General features: G+C 31.9%; 2 protein-coding genes across 3 annotated transcripts in view; both read left to right on the top strand.

Moving 5' to 3' along the window:
* Positions 1-25,531, top strand: part of LOC114334942 (glucose transporter GlcP-like) — a 281,124-nt gene that overhangs the window by 154,434 nt on the left and 101,159 nt on the right. The gene's annotated exons all lie outside the window — the stretch shown is intronic.
* The window catches only part of LOC114334947 (facilitated trehalose transporter Tret1-2 homolog), a 41,775-nt gene that overhangs the window by 6,932 nt on the left and 9,312 nt on the right, over positions 1-25,531 (top strand). Inside the window, exon 1 of one of the 2 annotated variants that reach the window (XM_028285085.2) lies at positions 20,745-20,894. The exons of the other annotated variant lie outside the window; for it this stretch is intronic. Coding sequence (XP_028140886.2) covers positions 20,819-20,894 — 76 coding nt within the window. The 5' untranslated portion in view covers positions 20,745-20,818. Of the gene's footprint in view, positions 1-20,744; positions 20,895-25,531 lie in introns of those variants that run through there. 2 annotated transcript variants of the gene reach the window in all.

Genomic DNA, 25,531 nt, shown 5'->3' with positions numbered 1-25,531 from the left:
TCCTAAAAAAAATAAAAACGAAAAATGAAGTTATTGATAGTGAAGAAATGAGGAAGGGGATGGTGGGTTAAAATTACGCGTCTTATTTTTGAGTTTTATTTTTGAGTCACATAGAACTTAAAAAAATGAAAAAAAATTAATTTTGGGAGTAAGGAAGGGTACCTTTTAATTTATTTATCCCGTCCATAAGTGGAAAGTTTGATGAGCCACTGTCGACGAATGTGCCGCTAAAAAGTGACGGCACAGTGTTCATACGTTTTCTTTTAGGTTCTACTATTTAAGTTATATGCTCTTATCGTACCTAAAATAATTAGCAAATTTCACCTGTAGCGGCTCTTCGAGCATTAATAATTTCCTATCGTCCGTCACCTGCGCTTTAGAAACACCATAAGAGGTTTGTTTATTTTTAATTAAATTAGCCGATCATGCTTTTAAACATACCATAAGATTTTATATCTTCTCTTTCATAGTATGGTCTCTCTTTTTTTTTGTAGAACGAGTTAACTTATTAATACAATAATTTACGCATTACCTCATACAAACTTTTGATGCTCTATAATATGCTATATGTATAGTATATATTTAGTACATAGAGCAATAGTAAGGAAGTATATCGCACCTCCGCTCAAATAGTGTCACAACTCAAAAAAATAAAAACGGTTTTATTGCAATAACAGTTTAAGAAAAGTACAAAGTCGTATCTCAAAAAGTGTTAATGTTATAGTTTAAGTATTTGTCATTGGATGACACTCTAGAGTCATTATATGACCAACCAAAAACAACGGTGCACCGAACAAAACAGTGTCACATATCGACTTGTGCAAGGCATTTGTCCATCTAAGATTTATATAAAGCGTCGTTTTTCGAGTTAAGACAGTATATTATGTGATTACTTTATTCAAAACAATATTCGTATGTGCTCAATAAAAGTGACACATTTATCACTTATTCATCTTTATTTTTGCAGTATTTTTTGTTTAATGTTGCTACTTTATTTAATGTTACATCATTAAAAATTATAAGTCTGTCATATAATAATAATGATATTATTTTCTGTACTGCCACTTTTGATAAATAATAATATTTCGTAATTGTTTCGTTATTTTATCTGTATAATGTCATAACTCAAAAAAAAAATAATTTTCTTTAAACATTTTTAACATAAACTACTTTGTAGAGCTTCAAAAATCTTTGTAACGGACTAAAATAGTTATTAATTATACTAATTTTAAAAGATTTTGAATTAAACCAGAAAAATTTCTAGCAAAAATTTTAAACTTTATTTTTGGATATTTGGCTTTTTTGACTTATGACACTATTTGAGCTGAGGTGCGATATGTAAGTTGCGGTTTTGACCTCCGCATAACCTATATATCTGAAAAAAGTGTTAAATATTGTCTTTTGGGCACTGCGTCTTTATATACCCTCAAGACGTACATGGTGCTTGATACTGCCTCTGCAGACCTTATTCTCCTATTCTATAACAAAAAAATATTTTTCCATTTTTTGACAAAATGCAAACACTTCAGAAGCTCTTATATTGGTTACCGTAGCAACAATCAGTCAAATAATCAGTGACATTAGGTTATTAGCCAATTATAATATAAAACTAATTATAATAATGAGCAGCTAACAAATTGCTTGTAATAATTTAAAAATAAATTAATCTAATGAACGACAAATTTACTAAGTGAACAGAACAATATATGTAAACAAGTATTTGAACAGATACATCAAAAGCCTTATTGCGCCTTTAAAGTTCTTTGTAACATACCGATCCGCATTGTTAAATTGATTTTCGAGGCGCAAACAGAATGTATTATTATATTTCTCAAGCTATCTCGGATCTTGAAGTTTGTCAAAGATGATTAAATACACTTCTCCAAGAGAAATTAACGCACCACCTTAAAAATGGGTCATTTTTGATGTCTCGAATTGAATTTCCTAAACTTGCCCGACTTGAGTGCTTTTTTTAATATGTTGTTGCTAGACAGTTAAATAATTATCAGTGTATGCCGGGTATACAAAGCAAACTGTGTTTTTTTGTCAAACTTTGCAACATCCATCCATCCAATGGCACTACAGCCCAAATCGAGCCTTGGCCTCCTTCAATAAGCTTCTCCAATCATTTCGAGTTACCGCTTGTCTTTTCCATGAACGCGTTCCCAGGAAGTTCCTGGCATCCTCATCGACTTCGTCTTCCCATCTCTTTTTAGGTCTTCCAACAGGTCATCTTCCCTGCATTCTTGCATTCAGCAATTTTCTGGGGATTCTATTCTCATGCATGCGGACCACGTGCCCTGCCCACCGTAATCTCTGCAGTTTAGTGTGTTGTGCTAGAGTTGGTTCGCTATATTGCTCGTATATTTCTCTATTATACCTAATTCGCCAGTTGTTATTTTCACTTATTGGGCCCAGTATCCTACGTAATACTTTTCTTTCAAAGACATCTAATGCATTGGCAGATTTCTGTGTCGCCACCCATGTTTCGCAGCGATAACTAACTATGGGCCTGATTATTGTTTTTTATACCCGGAGTTTTGTTTTCCGGTGTACGTCTCGCGATTTGAATATGTGGCCCATCGCGAAATAGGCTTTATTTGCCAGCACAAGCCTTCTATTTATTTCCGGTTCTTCTTCATTGCTTGCAACCAGATCCATTCCTAGGTACGTGAATCTATTCACATGTTCTATATCGTCAATAAAGTGTTGTTGCGCCGGTCTATTTGATCTGGTTTGTATGAGTAGTTTTGTTTTATTTGTGTTTATTGCTAGCCCTACTGCTTCTGCACTCTGTTTCAACTCAACGTAGGTTTCTTCCGCTGCATTCATTGTTCTGCTTATTATGTTTATATCATCCGCGTATGCTGCTAATTGGGTAGATTTGTTTGTAAGTATGTTATTTCCGCTTATCGTCAACCGTCTAATTACATATTCAAGAACAAGATTAAAAAGTGTTGGAGCCAGTCCGTCGCCTTGTTTCAGTCCTTGCGTTATCGTAAACGCATCAGTGATCTGTCCTTGAATACATACTTGTGCTTCTGTTTCTGTCATTGTCATTTGCACTAGTCGTATTAATTTTGATGGTATGCCAAATTCTTCCAATATATTAGGTAGAATTGTTCTATCTATTGAATCATAGGCTTGTTTAAAATCTACAAAGAAATTGTAAACGTCCATGTCATATTCCCATGCTTTGGTTAGTATTTGTTTAACTGTAAATAGTTGGTCAATGGTAGATCTATTTTGCCTAAACCCTGCTTGATATTCCCCGATGATTTTTTCCGTGAGAGGTTGAAGTCTTCGATTAAGGATGTTTGTGAATATTTTGTATCCCGAACAAAGTAAAGAGATGCCTCTTGCAACACCCTGTGGAATATTCTAGCATTTATAAAATACTGAAGTTAAAACGGAACTATAGTCTCAGGTTTTCTTTACATGTTATTTGATTTACTCGCTTATGTTGGATAATAAAAAGTTAGGTACTTTAACAACTAACCGGATTTTTCATCAATATACCCTCATTTTCTGCTTAGTTTAATAAACAAGCCTAAAGTAAGCTATGAGAAATTACCAATTTGATAAATGTAAAATTGGTAACAGTCAAAAAGTGTCTGGTTTGTTATGTAAATTAGTAGATTTGTTATTTAAAGTTTCAATTAAGTCCGTAATTGTTTTGCTGTTTGGTGGAACTGGAACGCGCTAAAAGGAATTTGAGCCGCGATGAGTATGTTCAAGCAGTGACTTTACACAGCGAAATACTGAGCTACCATGCTATCGGCTCCTTATATTGGTAACATTTTTTTGGTAATGCATGATAATGCAAGACCTCACTGTGAATTGGCTACCGCATAATCCAGATCTTAAACTGATCAAACATTTGTGGGACACAATTGGCAGAAGACGACGACAGTTTTTGCCATCCCCTAGAACCTTACAAGAGGTAGAAATAATAACTCTCGAGATTTGGAAAGATATTGATCAAGACCAAATAGCAAGCCTCATTTGTAATATAAAAGTACATATTATCTCTTTTATTATCGAACACAAGTCAATGAATCAAAAAACAAAATGTTAAGAATGGCTTCAATTTTAAGATGGTGCTTTAATTTCTTGCAGAAGTGTAGTTGGTTTTGATCTTAACAATCTTTAGTCGTAGACTTGGATTTAAAAATAGTTTCTATATTTCCTAGCATAGCCTTTATTACTTATTCCGTAAAGTTCGTTTCTGTTGCTTCACTGAGCAATTTGTCATAAAATTTAGGTCCAAGAATATTATCAGTCAGGCCATGAAGTTAAAATCGATGTTTCTGCAGTGAAGTTTGTTTGTATTTTTAATTTCTGAATTTTAAATAATTCAATTCGTAATAGTTTAAACAGCAAACCTATGCCTCTCTGATTATGGTCACCAGGAAAATGGTCCAAAAAGTTTTTCAATTAAATATCGTTTAAAAATATCTTTAAATACTTTTATTAGGTTGAAAAACTTTGACTTTCAAATAATTCAATTCAAATTTAAATAATTTCTAATAATTTCAAATCTGAATTTTTAAGTTTCGCTTGTCAATGTTTGTTAAGACTTTCATTCCTGATTAAATGTTCAGAACATTCTCTAAACGGGTATCAACATCAGTTAACTATTTCAGTGTGACAAAATCTAAGCCACCTAGTCTGCTGATTTTACCCCATTCGATAATTAGTACATATATTATGTCCTGAAATTCTGCATATATATTTAGAATGTTAATTAACATTTAATATTTAATTGAATCTCGTTATTAAATATTACCTTCAAGCTTTGAAGATTGCTTAACTTAGTTATGAGTCGAGAAAACTAAAAGATTATAGCCCGATCAAAGAACAATCTGACCCAAAAAAAAAGGAAGGATGAAAATTTGGGAGTAGGTAGTTGAAATTGTCTACTATTATATAAGAAAAAGTTTACATTTCTACATCCCCTTCATTCTACAAAAATTGAGGGAATTTCCCCTACTCGGGGGTGAAAAAGTATATATTCAAAATAAGTCCGGAATTGGATAAAATGACTAATTCTAAGCAACTCTTGTTCTATAGAGTTTTTTCACTAAGTCAATACTTTTCGATTTATTTGAGAGTGAATATGTTCATGTTTAACAAAAAAAAACATGTTTTTGGATGGTTTTTCGCAAATAACTCAAAAAGTAGGTATTTTATCGAAAAACATATTCTTAGTTAAAATATAGCCTATAAAAAGTGAAAAAAATGGTGTATGCATAAAGTCTGTATGCCCAGTAGAAGCGGAGTTGTGGCTAATAAAAAATAGGATTTTCTTAGTCCAATTCCAAATCGAATATTTTAACGTGAAAGAACCCAAAAACTGGGCACTTTCTGGCAAAAACTCATTATAACTTTTTTAAAATGTTTAAAAAAAAGGCTTATTTTTGTTTTTTAAAAAAACTTCTTACAGTAAAATTAAGTGTTAGGTTCAAAATATTTTTGGTCGCTTTTATTTTTTTGGTAAAAAAATCACAAAAATCACACCCTAATTAGCATCCCAAATAAAATAAATCGTTACCGCTTCACGGTAGTTCAATTTCACTTTGTTTATATATTCTTCATATGATCTGTAAATATCATTGGTTCAAAAAAAATTTCTAATTTTGAAAAAATTCTATGTTCTTTTCAAATTAACTTAAAAATTATTAGTAATGCCAAAAATCTCAAAGAGTAATAAAATGTACGTTTTGCTTTTCTGTATATTTGGAATTTTTTGTTTTTCTTGTAGACAAAAATTGGTTATGCTATGACTGTTCAAAATTTGCATACACTCGTAATTAGTGACTCATTCATGCCATTTTAACTACAGCCTTTTCGAAAACATGCACTTTGAACCGATGAAACTTACAGAATAATGTATAAATAATGCATAATCAAAGTAACTTGTGAGGCGGTAACGATTAATTTTATTTGGGATGCAAATCAGGGGCTGATTTTCGTGATTTTTTTATCAAAAAATAAAAGCGACTAACAATATTTTGAGCATAACTTACTTACTTTTAATGTTAAAAGTTTTTTAAAAACAAAAATAAACCTATTTCTAAACACTTTAAAAGTTATAATGAGTTTTTCCCAAAAAGTGCTCCGTTTTTCGCTTATTTCACGTTGAAATATTCGATTTGGAATTGGACGAATACTAACCTACATTTTATTAGCTACAACTTTGCTTTTGCTGGGTATACAGACTTCATGCATATACCATTTTTTCACTTTTTCTATAAGCCATATTTTTACTATGAATATTTTTTTCGATAAAATACTTACTTTTTGAGTTACTTACGAAAAACCGTCCAAAAACATGTTTTTTGTTAAACATGAGCATATTCACTTGCAAATAACTCGAAAAGTATTGACTTAGTGAAAAAACTCTATAGAACAAAAGTTGCTTAGAATTAGTTATTTTATCCAATTCCGGACTTATTTTGAATGTATATTTTTCACCCCAAGAATCCCTCCATTTCTATAAAATGGAGGGGTATTTTAAACTTTTTCTTATATAATAATAGACAATTTCAACTACCTATTCCCAAATTGTTATCCTTCCTTTATTTTTTTGGAGGTTTTCGTAAAGTTTTGTGTTCCTTGATCGGGCTATTAAGCCAGATGGTAAGACAAATGGAAGATGTACCATAAGTCAATTGGCTTCCGTACTACCGGTTATACAACAAACGGCTTCATAAACGAACAAAAAAACTTTGTACGAGCGAAAGGAATTTTTCTTCTATTATTATGATTTCAACAAAATAAATATATTTTAAACAGTTTAATTGTATTTTTATTTGCATATAAAACTAATTTTAATATTTAAAATAATACCAAATTTTTTTTATAAACTGTAGCCTTCCCTCCATTACTTTTCCCTTGATGAATCGTAGAAAATCTAAAAAAAGTCAGATTTTCGACACAAATTTTTAATTTTTTTTCATGATATTTTAATACTAATTATACTATTCCCAACGAAGACAAATGCAAAGACACAAAAATTATAATAAATATATTTACTAAAAACACCAATATATTTTCAAACGCTCTTCTTTAGTTCAATAGTTTGGGTCAAATCTTGAGACGTTAATTTGACTACCTTTTCTTCAATGCAAATGAATGAAAATTTGCAGACATATGCATTTGCGGGAACAATACACGAACAGTCAATAATTTTGTTTATGTTTATTATTTATTTAAATAAAAAATAGTTTTAAATGGAAAATGCTTAAATTCTCTTGTTTTTAACAATGAAGAAACTTGAAACTTTTACATATTGTAGCTAATTATATGAGCTATACGTAATTTCACTTTTTACGTTAATTGTTTACGTTATGCTTAAAAAATAAACAATAAAGTCTCAAATTTTTTGCCGATTCCGAATACTTTTCATGTTTGTAAATAATATGTTTTATACATATATTTTAATAAATATTACGATTTATTTTAATGTTTGAAAAGTGTAGGACTAAAAAGTAAAAAATTAAAAAATATGAAAAAAAAACATAAGAAACGCTTTTCTTTAGATACGAGTGACTAAATTAAAAACATTATAAAAAAATCAACTAGAAAGCAAAAAATAAAAAAATTCAAACTCGAAGGATTATTCGAAAAAAATGGTTGGATAGATTAAATATACAAAAATCTCATACATTCGTTAAAAAATATAAAAAATGTAACACATTCGTTAAAGAAAAGCGTGGGGGGAAAACCGTTTATTCGTTGAAGACGCATCCCACGCTTTTCTTTAACGAATTTGTTAGATTTTTTTCAATTTTTAACGAATGTGTGAGATTTTTGTATACTTAATCTCCTGTCTAATCGTCTTTTTCGAATAATCCATTGAGTTTGAATTTTTTTTATTTTTTGCTCTTTAGTTGACTTTTTTATAATATTTTTAATTTTGTGGCCATTTGAGTTGGTCTGTGCCCATTGAATTGGCAAGTACCTAGCATCTTCGAGCAGGGAACCATGGCACCCTTTTAGCATTTGTTCCACTTTATCTATCAACATCGACTTGTAGTCATAACATTTTAATATATTACATTATGTAAACCATATACGATGATGTTAACACTATTTACAGTGTGCTAGTTTCAAAATACTCGGCAGGATGCACTGAAGATGTTCTGTTTAGAACGAAAACGTTCTGCAATCCATGACATTTTATAGTTTTAAATAAACGATTTTATACCAGAATACATCTCGAAGTTTTCACTTCTGTATTGGATTTTTAATTTTAGTCAATCGGATCTAAAAAAGGGCGTTTCTTTAAAAATTTTTTTTCGTATTTTTTCTTATTATATTTGTATTGATACATACGTAACTTGAAAGATTTAGCAGCTAACTTCATACTGTCGGTATACGCTATACTTAATACTGTCGCTTTTATAGAAAATCACTCAACATTTTTCCTAATCGCGCCTAAAGAAGTATAACTTCAAAAATGTCAAAACTAATCTAACTTCACTCAAGGTTTTTAATAAAAACAATTTATGAAAAACTAATAGACACGTGAAAGTTTTATTAAATATTTAGCAAACTAAACGAATGATTCAGAACGCCAATAAAAACACGATTTAAAAGTATTTATTTCCATATTTCCAAAAAGTAGTAGAGTAATCTAAATAAAATATGATAATAAATTACTGATAATCGATATTCTTCGTACATTTGTAATTTTAATAAGGCGTTAGTTATTATCAAATTGCCAATAATCATAATTTTACACATATACATCCTTATTTTCTATAAATTAAATTTTACTGCCTTTACTTGTATGTATAATCAGTACCTATATCATGTTTACTACCTTACTTCGGAAATCGTTATCGAAATACAAAATAATAATAAATTAAGCAAATTTTGTTTATGTTGCTTGGTTAAAAATTCTTCTTATAATTTAATTCAATCTGACACAGTCATATTGACAATTCAGGTAGAGTTGGTGCAAAACCTCGTGAACCTTGAAAATGCGTATGTATAACCGAAATAAAATGAAGCCTAAAAACATACGACTATTTTATTTGCTGCGAATTGTGCGACAGGGTCCCATCTGCACCCTGATATTTTCAGTAATGTCGGATTCAATCGTTTCGTTCGTATATTGACGTCACCAAATGAATGAATTAGGTTCACGAGATTTTGTAACAGCAATACATAATATACATTTTAGAGTAGATGACTTTAAAACGATATTACCAATATTTATGAGTTGCATTTGTGGGACGACTTTATTAGAAGTTAGTTCATTTGATTATATGAAATCAAATTTAACCTACGAATATCCGTCATATAAAATCACAGCATGTAATTTGTTTTTAAAACGATAACCACATGTAATGGTATAAGTTAATAAGGGGGGTAACACTTATTCCAGTGCACTGTATAATAAAAAGTACAGGTTAAAAAGACTCAACACTGTTTGATAATTAAACAAATTTATTACTAAAACGGACTTTTCACATTATTATTTGGTTGTGTAAAAGTGGAGTTATGCACAGTTAGTTTTTTGTCTCTCCTGTAAAATCAGGTATTTTGGACTTATGCACTTTTCACATCATGTCGATACATCAGTATCAGACTGCACCAACTCAAAATTTTTCAATATTGAGATAAGTATGAGGAAATGGTTAAAATATGTTTATTTATCAGTTTCAAATTACACCATCTCAAAATTCCAACACCATCGTAAAAATTTTGACTTGTCAACATACAGAATAGAATATTTTGTTTAGGACGTCGTATTTTCATACCGCATCACTTTGAGTTAGTGCATAATGAAACTTGATGGGTAGAACTATTGTCAGCTACTAACTCAAAATGGTCTGTGAAAGCTGCTTGCACTGGCCGTTGCTAAATTAAATGTTCGGAAAAAATTTAGTAATACAGAAAGAGAAGAACTGCTAAATAACATCAATATAGTCGGTTCGCTAAACTCAGACACAACTGGCTAGTGATTTAAGTAGGTATCTTTTTGTTTTTGGCCAATTTTGCCAAAATTGACAAAATTATTAACTATTTAGTAATTATTATTAACTATTTAGTAATTATTTTTTTGTCAATATTACCAAATTGGCAAAATTACTTACTAAAGTTACTAGCCAGTTGTGTCTGAGTTTAGCGAACCGATTATATAAGAAAGAAGGGAGTCTTAGAAGCGAAAATAGAGCTTATTACTTTGAGATGAGAAATGAAAAAATTAGAGTATGTAAAGTTTTCTTTATGAACACTTTGAACATTTCGAATAGGATAATAATGAAAAAGCATGCACAGCAATTAAAAAAAAACAGAGCTAGGGTTTGGACATAATGGCAATCGCGCAGGAAAAAAAATGCTTGGCGATCAATGGTGCTAGATGATGAAAAAGAATTCGTGCGGTCCCACCTCAAATCTTTTCCAGTAATTGACTCTCATTATTGCGGAGCAAGAAAAAACAAATCTCTAAACTTAGCCACCATGTACAGACTGTACCAAGAAAAATGTAGAGGAGAACTGAAAATTCCCATAAAACTCCATTATTACACCAATATTTTCAACAGGGAATTTGATATTGCCTTTTTTCAGCCAAAAAGACCAGTGTTGTAAAAATAATTACAACAGCTTAAGTATGATGCACATATCCGAGAAAAAAATCGGATTCGGTTAGAAAAGGAGTTGGATATCAGAGATTCAAAGGAAGATGACAGTACTGTAGTTTGTTACTTTCAAGTTGTATTATCACTACCAAATGGAGATCGGAGTGATTTTCTTTTTACATGAGACGCCTATCATGTTACAACTTCACTATATTTGATATTTCTCACAAACATGGCTATAGTTTTTTGTGGCACGAACGTATCGCAAGCAGAAGCTTTAATGAAATAGGTATGTGTCTTTGACAGTATCTAAAGAACCATGGACCTCAATATGAGCACATATTTTACTCCGATAATTGCCTGGGCGAAAACAAAAACAAGTTCATTGCTTGCTTGTTTTTATATTGCTGTCAAAACTTAGCAATAAAAAGCATAGCCCACAAATGCTTAGTAGTTGGACATACTCAAAATGAGGGTGATGCGATGCACGCCCTCACAGAAAAAGAAAAAAAAAAGATACCTAAAAGGAAACCCGCTCTATATTTTATCGCAAATGCTACCAATAATAATTAGCTTGGCTAAAAAACTTCCGATAAAAATATCGAAAAAAAATGAAAGGTAGAATTTAGAAAACAGTAATCAGACCAATAATGACATGCGCGGCAGAAACACGACTCAACACAGAGGAGAAAAAGATTACTCGAAACAGCGGAGATGAAAACCCTTCGAAAAATCGATGGTAAGACTCTATGGGACAGAGCTAGAAGTACAGATATACGACGGAGATGCAAGGTAGATAACATTAATAACTGGGTAAGAAACAGAAGATTAGAATGGAATGAACACATCAGCCGAATGACAACAAATATGGTAGTCAGGACAGCGAGAGACGGTTTTCCAATAGGAAGACGATCAGTGGGAAGACCACGAAAATGATGGAATGACAACTTACTAGAGGCACATTGTAAAAACAGACATGAGTCATGTCTATACAAAAGAAGAAGAAGAGAAGAAGAAAACTGGACGGCCTGGTACGCTACAGAAGAAATTACCGAAGTGTATGAAATTTTTAATATAAATGAAGCCGGAGACAAAATATAATGGAGCGAAATACAAATTCTAAGAGTTGAGAAAGACCAGCCACACAAAATAAGATAGTTATAATAATAAGACAATTCAAAATTATTTTCATTTTATTACAGTTTTCGATAACAAGGAAACAATAATGATTTTATAAGAAAAAAAAAATTTTAATTGAGTTCCATACAAATGCCCTATGCAAACTGCACTAACTGTTAAAAAAATCATGTGTCGACAGTTTCATAGTGCACCAACTCAAAAAAAATCTGAATTCTTTAAAAAAAATTAATCAAAAATTATCATCTAAAAGAACCATAAAATAAACATCTAATTCCAAAATTTTGTTCTATTTGAAAAACAAATGGACCATTTACAACAGATTAAAAGTATTTGCTCCCAGAGAAAATAAGTTAAAGTTGATTTGTGAAGAACTATGTTTTTTGAGTTGGTGCGCTCTGATACTGATGTATCGCCGACGTTATTGAATAAAAATTTTTGTATCTATTTTGAAAAACATTTAAATACCGCTGGCACCGATCACCTTTTAATATAAATAAATGTGTACATAGATATAGTGAAAGGCATAATGAAACTATTGTTTGGTCATTAAAATTATCATATTATCCAGTTATCTACTTTACATCCGTCCCTTGTTTAGAACAAAGCTTAAGCGTATAGTCACGATTTGTATTAATGATAAAAAAAAAACTTTTAATAAAATATTTATATTTAGTCCGGGATCCCACGTCCATTTTCACCATTTATTACTAACCAGACGTCCAACTTTTTCCTTACAAAAATTCCTGTTTGTGTTAGCTAACAAGGGTAGCAGCGATGAAATATGTTTATTTGGCGATTCTCCAAAATTTATTACAAACTGTTTTTTTTTTGTTAATTTTCAAGATAATTATCTAATTTAGCCGAAAATATATTTGTCCTACAAAATGCAGGGTTTTTGCAAGAGTCCCCACTTTCCGATATATTATATCAGTAACGAGGTTATGAAAAAAATAATTACTAACCATCTGACTTTTTTCTGTTGACTAATTAATATTGATATAATTTAACACCCACATTGTCCTACAAATTGTGTGGTACGTTGTCCTGGTCCTATGTTCAAAGGTTGTGAATGCGACAAGGTCATTTTTTAAAGTTAATCTTCTTTAGGCGCGATTGACAGTAAAATTTTTCATAAATCTGCGCGCCTGCGCACACAGACAGTATGTACCTAGTTCGTTGCTAATCTTTCAAGATATGTATGTATGTATCTGTATCCGCGCAAATAAGTCATTAAAAGAATATATTAGTGTTTTTAGTAAATGTATTATTTATTATAATCCTTGTGTTTTTGGATTTGTGTTCCTCTGTAGTAAAATAATGAAATAGTATGTAGGTATAACATTTTTACACTCTCTATTTGTCGCCGTGTTGTGTAATTATATCCGAAACTTAAGTGTCAATTACAAGGACCTCGGTGGAGTAGTTGGTAGGGTGTTAGATCCGAGATCGGAAGGTCGCAGGTTCCAATCCTGGGCGATTCATATTTTTTTTTAATTTTTGGTTGTCATGTGATGTCATTCTCTTTGCCTTATCCCTATGCGAGGTCGGCTTCCCTAATTGCATTTCTCCACACAATTCTATCTTGGGTCATATCAATGTTAATCCCCTTTACCAACATGTCTTGCCTTATCGCCTCCCCCCAGGTCTTCTTTGGTCTTCCTCTCCTACTCCTACCAGGAATCTGCACTTCAGCTATTCTTCGTATTGGGTGATTAACGTCTCGACGTTGAACATGACCAAACCATATTAACCTCTGATCTCTCATTTTGGCATCAATTGGTGCCACACCTAGACTTCCCCTAATATACTCATTCCTAATTTTATCCTTCTTTGTCACTCCACTCATCCATCTAAGCATTCTCATTTCCGCCACATGCATTCGTTGTTCCTCTTTCTTTTTCAGTGCCCAACATTCAGTTCCGTACATCATAGCCGGTCTTATGGCTGTTTTATAGAATTTTCCCTTCAGCTTCATTGGAATTTTTCTGTCACACAACACACCACTCGCTTCTTTCCACTTCATCCATCCAGCCCTAATTCTACTGCATGCATCCCCATCTACTTCTCCATTACTCTGTAATACCGATGCTAGGTACTTAAAACTATTGCTTTTCACAATCATTACACCATCCAAAGATACCATTTTGTTTGTAGTAGCTCCGTCTTTAAATGAACATTCCAAATATGTACTCTGTTTTTGTCCTACTAAGTTTTCAACCTTTTTCCTCCAGAGCTTGTCTTTACTGTTCCAGTTTTTGTTCTAAGTCTCTTTCACTATTTCCTACTAACACGACATCATCAGCATACATTAAGCACCATGGAATGTTACCCTGTAGTTTCGCTGTTATCTGGTCCAAAACTAATGAGAATAAATACGGACTAAGCACAGAGCCTTGGTGCAATCCTACTTTCTTCATGAAATTTATCAGTCTCTCCCATACCTGTCCTAACACTAGTCGTTACTCCCTCATACATATCCCTCACAATCTTTACATATTCACCAGGGATTCCTTTCTTACTGAGTGCCCACCACAGAATCTCTCGAGGAACTCTATCATATGCTTTCTCAAGATCAATGAGTACCATATGAGCGGCGTTTGTTTCTTTACTCCTGTATTTTTCCATCAACTGCCTTATAATGAAAATTGCATCTGTTGTTGATCTACCCTGCATAAAGCCAAATTGATTCTCAGATATTTCGGTCTCTTCACGTATCCGTCTATCAATTACTCTTTCCCATATTTCATGGTGTGGCTAAGCAGTTTTATAGCCCTGTAGTTTGTACATTGTTGTATGTCTCCCTTGTTTTTGTAAACAGGTACCAGTATACTGCTTCTCCATTCGTCTGGCATTTGTCCGACTTCCATAATTCTATTAAATAGACCTGCTAGCCACCTTGTTCCTGTCTCTCCCAGTGCTCTCCATACTTCCCAAGGAATATCATCTGGTCCTACCGCTTTTCCTTTCTTTATTTTTTGAAGCGCTTGAGCCACTTCCTCGTTGGTTATTTTGGTGACCATTGCTGCTACTGTCTCCGTTGACTCTACAGGCTGTCTGTCAAATTCTTTATTTAATAAGCTGTCAAAGTACTTTCTCCATCTCTTTTTGACATCCCTTTCGTGAACTAGTATTTTATTATTTTCATCTCGGATACATCTAATCTGATTAAAATCTTTTTCTTTCTTTGCTCTCTGTTTGGCTATTTTATATATCTTCGTTTCGCCTTCCCTGGTATCAAGCTGGTCGTATAGGTTTGAATACGCTTCTGCTTTGGCTTTTGCTACTGCTACTTTCGCTTCCTTTTTCGCCACCATATAGTTTTGAAGATCTGTGTCGGATCTGGTTTCGTGCCACTTTTTATATAATTTTCTCTTCTCTTTTATTTTTCCTTGTACTTCGTTTGACCACCACCAAGTCTCTTTATCCTCAAACTTTTTTCCTGGCGTTTTCCCAAGTATTTCAATAGCAGTCTCTCTAATACTACTGGCCATTTTTCTCCAGATTGTATTAGGGCTTCCTTTCATGTTCCAACATATTTTTTCTATTATTCTTCTCCTGCATATACCTTCTTTCTCATCTTTCAGCAGCTACCACTTGATTTTTTTGGTCCTCTCCGATATTTTTGTTTAGTTTCGCTTTGTACTTCGATGTCCAGAACAAGGAGCTTATGTTTTTGGCTTATGTTGTTGGCTTACTGTCTCACTAACTATTACCTTGCAGTCCTTGCATTCACGTATGTCTTCTTTCCTTATCATGAAGTAGTCTATTTGGGATTGATGTTGTCCACTTTTTTAGGTAATAAGTTGAGTTTCTCTCTTTTTAAAAAATGTGTTAACAATCGCAATTTTTTTTATTTTTGGTTGTTTTAATAAAAATTTTTTGAAAGTGGTAGATAAGAAATTTAGTTTAATATTTAAATAAAATACAAATAACCTGTTAAGTACATATATTTACTTCGTTGAAATTACTCATATAATAGAAGAATAACTTCTTACGTGCATACAAAGTACACACACATTCTTTTTTTATTAATAATTTTATGAGAGGAGTGTCACTTGATAGGTTAGTGTATTTTTCATTACAAAATACAAATACAAATAAAACAATGTCCTACAATAAAACAGGTATGTATCGCTAGTCCGACAAGAATTGTCATTTTTGTTTTCCTATTTGTCATAAAAAGTCCTATTATATGCGTCTATATTTGTTTTTAACACACTGTAAACAACGCTGTTTGCATGCGTACTTGTACCAGTGTAACTCAGCTCTAATAGCAGAAAATAAATTTATTTGTTTGCACGGACCATGCAATTTGTAGAACAACGTGGGTGTCATAAAATTATACATATTATAAATATTAACTAACCAACAGAAAAACTCAATTATTTCTCATGGACCTCGTTAATGATGCATGTTGAAAAGGAGGGACCCTTTGACAAAACCTTGCTTTTTGCAGGACAAATATTTTTCGACTTATTTTGATAATTATCTTGAAAAATAACAAAAAAAAAAGTTAGTAATAAATTTTTGAAAATTGCCAAATTAATATAATTCATCCCTACTACCCCTGTTCGCTACCACAAACGAAAATTTTCATACAGGAAATTGTTGGTCATCCCATCGAAACGAAGCTATTCTCGAGGATTCGGCTTGATAGTAATTATCTTTACATCAGGTATTTTTACTACAACTTCTGAACGTAGGACCAGGATAACCTACCACGCAATTTGTAGGACAATATAAATATTAACTAATCAACAGAAAAAAAATAAATACCTTATCTTGTAAAAGGTATATTTAAAACCCCTAAAAAGGGCTATATCACAACAAAACGTTTTTGGAATGAATATTCCATCATCAGTGTTATCGCCTAAAATAAGTATAACTCTAGAAGTAAAGCAAACGTGAGGTTTAATTTTGGCAAAGGTAAAAAAGTGAAGAGATAGTTATACTTACAGATTTACAGATACATACCCTTGAGTAACTTGTAATGTAACTTCAACTGTTTAAAAACAACTCAAGGGTATTTACCCGTATATTTTGGTGGCTTAAAGCATGTAAACCTGTAAGTATGACTATCTATTCACTTTTTACCTTTGTCAAAATTTAACCTTTCGTTTGCTTTACCTATAGAGTAATACTTATTTTAGGTGATAACACTGATGATGGAATATTGATTCCGAAATCGTTTTGTTGCGATATAGCCCTTTTTAGGGATTTTTAAATATACCTTTTACAAGATAAGGTATTTATTTTTGTATTGAAACAGACTGTATGACTTGTACACACTTCTAAAAAAGGTCAAACCGGCAAACAGGTGTATGTTCTCAAAGAAATTGAAAGTGTGTAAAAAAACTTTTAATAATCAGCTAAGTACTTTCAGCACATAACGTGCCATCATCAGAGCTTCCTAAAAGGACATTTAAGATAAGAGATTTTTTATAAACAAAAGATTGAAAAAACTTACGTCCTCTTATAAATCCTTCATAGAAGAGTAATTGTTAAAACTCACATGATAAATCATGGATACTGGGCAAAAGCCACAGATATTGGGTATAAAACCCTTAAAATTAAAAGTTATCACATCTAAATTCTTTTTTTATTTTAAAATTACAACATGGCTGCGTCAAACCGTTGTGAGTTCACGTGAACAGCTGAGCGCTGTCATTCATTCAAATGATAAAGAAGGAACCACTAATTTATGCGCCCTCTATATTGGTATGTAAATAAAAATTAATTAAATTGAAAATGGCTAAAAGGCCATGTGTTGGTTAAATTAATTCTAAGTGAAGATACTAAATTTTTTTTATAAAGTTAAATTTTCAAAATTACAAATATTAATATTGAAGTGAAATGTTAACGTGTACGTAAGTTATCAAAAATTCTTTTAAAAACAAACCGTTATGGTTTGACCAAGTGTAGAAAAGAAGTTAGATGAAAACAAACCAAGGAGAAGTCTCATTTGTCAAGTTCAGAGTTCAAAAGCTGTTATTTTATAAAATTAACAAATTTACCAAAAGATTAAGTCAAATCTCAAATATTCTACTTATATGTAATCAATGAAAGAAAACTCAAGAATACCGAAAAAGTAATGTTCAAAATACCTACAGCAATTGTTGGGTATACTGTATACTAAACCAAAATTATTAAAGAAATTTCTTAAAGATAGGATCAAATTTACAATTTAATTGAATCTGAGTGTTAACACAGTTTTGAGGATTTCTTTTCATTTCTCTACTTATTTCTAGATCTTCTAGTAGATTCATTTTAGTATAGTTATTATTTGGTATGCTATGTAGGATCCTACTGTCTCTTTGGGGACTAAAGCTGTGTTTCGATGCATGCAAATGATGACCAAAACTAGATTTATCGATCTTTGAAAGATGTTCTTTAATACGTGTATCCAACGGTCGCATCGTTCTACCCACGTAGGTCACAGGGCAGTCACCACATGACAATTTATATATGCCACTTTTAGAAGTTTTTTTAATTCTGTCTTTAGTATGAGAAAAAATAGACCTGATGTTTTCTTTACATTTAAATGAGAGTTTTAAGTTAGGAATGTTATTTAAGATTTTGGCTATATTGTCTGAAGGATAACCTATGTATGATATAGATCTATACATAACTTCTGAATTGGAATTGTCAGGAGTAGCATTATAAGCTAGAGATCTATTCCTTCTATTCCTTATTTATTTTTGTGATTTATGGTATACAGCCAGTTACAGGAATTTTTCTTGTGATATTCTTAGAAAAAAAATCAGATTTATTTTTTAAATAAAAATTATTTTTTATGACGTCGTTAATGATATATGTTGAAAAGGGGGGAATCTTTGGACATCTTGGATATTAGTGCACCCTAATATGTCTGTGTAGATTTTGGTATTGGATCCGACCATCACTTGTAACACCGTTGCCGTATCCTCTATTTTTTCATACTGTCACGTTACAATTTTTTGTGATATTATACACGAGCGAGACACCCTCAAAAAAGCGCTTAGTTTTCGAGATACTGACCACGGAGGGGTGAAAGGCTAATTTTATTCATACTTTATATTTTCGAGGGTGCTGAAAACGAAAACGAAGTTTATTTTAAATGTTATATGGGGGAACATTGTCAAAATCGCAATTTTAACCTAAAAATTAAAAAAAAATGAAATCAGGTTTTTTGCGTTTACCTCGCTACAACTCTGTTCCATTTCAATATTTTTTTCTGAAATTTTTACAGTGTATAGCTCTAACATTTCTGAAGACAAAAGTACCTGCCTCAAGTTTTTATTCTTATCATGAAAAAAGGTTATGAATTTTTCAATTAAAAAGGTGCCGATTTGTGCATTGCAAAGTTTAATCACAAAAGTTGTGTGACGAAGTTTAAAATTTAGCTTCTTAATCACATTTATTTGAAAGTAGAGAGTACAGAGAAGTTTTCTGGTCACTTTTAGATCAAAATGTTTTATAGAAAAAAAAATAGTGCAACTTTTATTGTCGACGTTAGAAATCCCCAATATAACGCTTATTTTTTTAGGGACAGACAATCTAGGTCTAATTTCTCACCTTTAGTACTATCCTTGGATTATAAACTTTCATTTGACACCTCATTTGTCATTCTACCTAGTATAATCACGGAGAAGTAAACGTTCTTATTCTATTATTCTTGTAGGTACATTTAACATTGATTGAAATTATGAAAGAAATGACATGGCAACACTGTGACGCACAAACATAAGATTCAGCTGTCCGTTACATAGGGTGCACTAATATGCAAGATGTTCGAATCTTTAATAAAACCTTGTATGTTGTACGAAATAGCCATTTGTATAATAAGGGAGGAAAGTTCTACTTTTCCTCCCGAGAAATAAGTTTACTGTCCGACGCGTATCGGAGGGCAGTAGTCATTCAAGGGAGGAAAAGGCACTTTACTCCCATGTTATAAATATATGGTTTTTCCACCTTCCCCAAATAACAAGTAATTTTTCATTTTTACTTAATTTATTTATGTAACTAACCAACAAAATTTATCAGAACTAAAACTAACAAGTAGGTACAATATAACTGTCAACTGTCAAATATAAGTCAAATTATTAATGTAATTGTTAAATCAAAATAACAATTTACTGTTTTTTACCATTCTGCACAATACAGGGTGTTTTATAAATAAACATTAAAATGTATAGATACTTACGTAATAGAAAATAGATATTGTACAGGGCGTAAATAAGTTATATTTCATGAACGAAATACCATGACGTCACTTTTACTTTTCCTCCCTAGGGAGGAAAACTACAACTTTGCTCCCTACAATGAGGTCCGGAAAAGTATACTTTCGGTAGAGGTAGATGGAAATAGTTATTTTCCTACCTAATGCGGAAAGTGATACTTTCACGCACGAGACTGCCGTTGACCCGAACGACGCGATAGCGGAGTTCGGGCAAGCAGTCGAGTGCGGGGAAGACACTTTACGCATGAGTTAGAAACACTATTTTTTCTAGGGCCGTACGTTTGGAAAAAAGCCACAATAAGAGGCATATCAATTTTTATTTAGGAGTGAAAATACACAAATTAATTCTGTGACAAGGTTGTCAAAACCAAACTTTCAATATAATGGGTTACCACGACGACGATATTGGTTTTCATGGCGACGATTTAAAACCATTGTAATCGTCTACTGATTTGACCTTTAAATATTATGTCAAAATAATTTTATTTCATCGAATTATTGCGTTAATTTCATTAAAACATGAACAAAATAAGACACATTTGAAATAAATTGGTAAATAATATCTAAATATTAGTTTATCTAAATATTAGTATGGTAAAAATGGGCTTGAGATCCCGGACTAATATTTATATTGTGATGAAATTTTGAGTGGAAGTTTGTCAAAGGGATAGTATGAAACATCCGAATAGTTTAATTAAAGAAGATTAATTTTCTCATTATAAATCAAAACAATCCTCAAACTGATAATAATTTGAATTTTAATTGGAGCGCCATTATATACGCTAGCAGTTGTAAGCTTCAAAGATTTTAACTTCACTTGCCATTTTTTGCTTAGTGTACGGGTATCAGAACATCGCTATTGAAGATGACCATCGCATTAAAGACAAGTTCTGGAAAGGAACCTAAAATGAATTGGGCTGTTTATAAAACTGCGCTAATAGGTAAATTTTAAATTTTATTCTTTTTAACTGTAGCTTACATTTATATACGTTTGATATTTAGTCCAGAAAGCCACTACGCATCCGCTAGGAAAAATATTCCGATTCGGATTTTTTGCACAATCTTACTCAAAAAGGACCCCTTTTAACAAATTTGCATGTTGCCAGGACCAAAAGTGGGTCAAACATTTTTTAAACGTTTTTTTTTTTGTTTTTTTCCTAAAATTATTTTTTTTTGCATGGAACAAAGTTTTTTTAGGTTTTTTGGATCATTCCAAACAGAAAAGGTCGTTAGTGCCTTTTCTCTAAAGTTGATAGTTTTTGACATATAAGCGATTATAATTGAAAAATTGCGAAATCGGCCATTTTTAACCTTCAAAAAATATGTGAAAAACTTAAAATTTTAATGTTGCCAAGGTAGGTAGATATTCTCTAAGCATCGATTGATGAAATCCCGAAGAGTTTTTTGCAATACAGTATTCAAAACTCCTTTGTTTTTTAATTTCTAATCACGTGTGCGCGACACCATTTTCCACTGTTGCATGTGTATACAGTATGGGGCAAATGAAAGGAATAAATTCGTTATTTCGTAAACCGCCGACTTTAAGAAAAAAACCCGAAACAGGTCGATTTTTATTTTCAAGTTGTGATATTGTGGTATATATGGTATACTAGTGACGTCATCCGTCTGCGCGTGATTACGTAATCGATGATTTTTTTTAAATAAGAATAGGAGTCGTGTGGTATCTCATTTGAAAGGTTCTTCAATTATCTATTCAGTATTGTAAACATTTACATAATTATTTATACAGGGTGTCCAAAAATTTTTATTAAATTAAATTATTTGACGAAAAAAGAAGCAGAAGGACACTCTGTATAAATAATTATATAAATGATTATACTACTGAATAGAGAATTGAAGAACCTTTCAAATGAGCTAGCACACGACCCCCTATTCTCACTTAAAAAAATCATCGATTACGTCATCACGCCCAGATGGATGACGTCACTAGTATACCATATATGCCACAATACCATAACTTAAGAATAAAAATCGACCTGTTTCGGTATTTTTCGTTAAAGGTGCCGGTTTACGAAATAACGAATTTATTCCTTTCATTTGCACCATACTGTCGGTGGAAAATAGTGTCGCGCACGCTTGAGTAGCAATTAAAAAACAAAGGAGTTTTGAATATTGTATTGCAAAAAACTCATCGGAATTTCATTAATCGATGTTTAAAGAATATCTACCTACATTGACAATATTCAAATTTTCAGTTTTTCACATAGTTTTTGAGGGTTAAAAATGGCCAATTTCGCAATTTTTCAATTCTTAATCGCTTATATATCAAAAACTATCAACTTTAGAGAAATGTTACTAAAGATCTTTTCTGTTTGGAATGATCCAAAAAACCTAAAAAAACTTTGTTCCATGCAAAAAAAATAGGAAAAAAACAAAAAAAAAACCTTTAAAAAATTTTTGACCCACTTTTGGTGCTGGCAACATGCAAATTTGTTAAAAGGGGCCCTTTTTGAGTAAGATTGTGCAAAAAATCCGAATCGGAATATTTTTCCTAGCGGATGCGCAGTGGCTTTCTGGACTAATTATCATCACTATATTTACCATATCCACCATTATGAAGAGTTCTATGGAACTAAACCCCTCAAATTTTTTAACCAGTACACTCTCCTTCTTTTTATACTTCTTCTCTCTTTTACTTGTCCCTGTATTATCAGTTTAAGCATTTCATATCGTTGTCCCCTCATTACTAATAACAGATATCGTAACTTTCTTATTTTTTTTTGTTTTTTATTTCGTGTTCTTTGCTTATTTCTCGCAATAGTTCCGTGTTCGTTTCCTTCTGTGTCCGTGCTATTCTAAGAATACTTCTATAACACCACATTTCAAATTACTGTAACTTATTTATGTTTTTATGCTTTAATGTCCAGCTTTCAGGTCCATATCAGTGGCGGTTCGTACCATTTTAAGAAGGTAGTGCCACACTTCGGCCAGCCGCCAAAATTTTTAGTGACGAATTCACGATATTGTCAAAAAAGGTGAACTTAAAACAAAAATTAAAAAAATATATGAGCGGATACTTTTACCTTATGTATCTTATGTATATTTATCTGAGGTGCCAAGAAATTGTACAAAATTTATCAAAACAGTTCCGTAAATTAATTAATAATAAAAAACCCTCAACTTACCACCAGTATTTACTGCTGATAGTACTTACAGGTACTTACATAGTACTTACAAGTTTTGTTATTACGATTTAATCTCTATTTATAAAATTATAAAAATCATAATTTCATTATTCGCACACATGCACATAGTTGTGTAATATCACTTTAAGTTTACAATATACGAAGTCCTTTCTTCTTTTTTTTTTTTGGTTGCAAAGTTTTCAATGACTTTATTATTAAAATTATCAATACAATTTACAAAATGCTTTTCTGCAGAAAGCATACCTAAAGCACTCGTTCTTCTTTCATTTTATTTCTAAGAAATGTTTTACTTCGTTTTAACATCGAAAAACAGCGTTCTGCTTCAGATGTTGATATATGAATGGTAATTAAAATACTTAAAAGTTTAATAGTTTCTTCAAATGTGCTTTATAAACCTTCCTCATTTAATAAAACCGATAGCGGAACAGCCCCAGGGTATTGATTAAAAACTACCCAGTTTTGTGAGTAGGTTATAAATCAATGCCCAGAGTTAGTACTTAATTCGTCTAATACAATACTTCTAATTCAGTTTTAAACCGAGTTTTGCTTAAAAATTAAAATTGCCTCCATGTCTCTTTAAGATATGATTCGGGAAACTGATGCTTATAAGCAGGAAACTTCTCCGACATAAATAAATTGGAAGCAACTAAGCAACTAAATGTCCGGAGAAGAAAGACTTTTGAAAGATCTGGAACTTTGAATATAAACCTTGAACCTTTAAGTCATTGTCTCATTCGGCACTAAAATTGACCAGCTCCGTATGCCCCTATGTTCTGAATTTTCTTTTTCGCCGCGACCACTTAAAGCTAACTCGAAAGCTCCACAAAAAAAAAACGTTATAAAATTTGTAGTTTTTTTTCTGACGAAAAACCACCAAACAAGTTTTTTAAGATAAGTACTAACTGATTCATTGTCAATTAATAAATTAAACTTAAGAAATAATCAAAATAATATTTATACTACTGCTTACTGCTACTAATACTTATACTACTAATATTTATACTGCATCATGATGCAATGAAAGTTTAATTATAAATCCAAAGACTTTTTAACAGAAATTAGACATAATAAAAACGACAAGCCAGCATGTAAAGAAACTCAAAATAAATAGATATTCTCGTGCCCGGCACGAAGATTCTCATTTTAAGGTATTCTACAGTCCAATATAGCTCCTTTTCTGTCACTTACACAGAATGCTCGTAAAATCTTTCTCTTTTCAGGCGTGCCAGTACCGACTTTGGCACAATATTCTCCTGTCGAATAATCTCCGCTGTAAGTGGCATTGATTATACTACGCTACACAGTTGCCAGATTTGATATAATTTTTGAAGATAAAAAGAAATACACACAAAAGAATTAACAGGAAAGGTTTTGAAGACAAAAAAATATGTTTCTGCATACTTGCTCTATGGCACTACCTCACGGGCCGCCATTGGTCCATATTGCAGTATCGAAAACAATTAGCATCTCAGAGCTATTACTCTCAGTTTTAATCTACGGCCTTTGTTGCAGAGAGTTGTTTTCATTTTTTCCAAACACATTTCTTGCTATTTCTATGCTGGCCCATATTTCCGTTGTTTGGTCATTATTGTTTGAAATCCAGATTCCTATGTACTTATATTTATCAACCTCTTCTCTCTGTAGATTTACCAAATGTATGTTTGTTTGTATATTTGTTATTTTAGTTATATCATATATATTTAGTTTTTAGTCTTTTTATATACATTTTTAGTCCATATTTTTCACAGAGACTGCTTGTTTTGTTTAATAGTAATTGGAGTTCTTAAGCAGAGCTTGTCATAATTACGGTATCATCTGCACATTCAGTGTTGTTAATAGATCTTCCGTTAATAATTATTCCTTCCCTTGCAGATAGTCAAACTTCTTCAAAAATAAGTTTATATGAGTTTATTATAAACGTTATAGTCAAAGCCCGAATTTCAGGCACTCCTAGGTTTGACTAGGCAATCCTCAGGTCTCACTGACGGTCTTAATCAAAGCCCGAAATAAATTACAGTTTCGGCCTTTAACTAGTCAAACCTATTAGGAGAGACTAACTTGATCAGGCAAAGGTCGAAATTTAATTTTATGAAATCGGGGTTTGACTAGTCAAACCCCGATCAGCTATTTAAATGTAATTTGTTAGATTAGGTTTAATAAAACGTCATTTTTTTAATTTTAATGATTATTATTTTTATATTGTCGTAATTAAAATTAAAAAATTAGTGTTTATTCTCACATGTTGCGGCATTATGGCATTTAGAGTTGCACAATACCTTAGACCTTTTACACCTACGTAATTTTTGAAAGAACATTACCAGAGGACGGTATTTCTCGCCAGTGGCGCACACTGGCGCGAATAGAAAAAAAATCTAGTGTACATTCGATGGACACTAGATCATTTGGGAGAT

The sequence above is a fragment of the Diabrotica virgifera genome, chromosome 4, assembly GCF_917563875.1.
Source record: "Diabrotica virgifera virgifera chromosome 4, PGI_DIABVI_V3a".
In the NCBI taxonomy this organism is placed as follows: domain Eukaryota; kingdom Metazoa; phylum Arthropoda; class Insecta; order Coleoptera; family Chrysomelidae; genus Diabrotica; species Diabrotica virgifera.
This window is presented reverse-complemented; position numbering and strand designations above follow the sequence as displayed.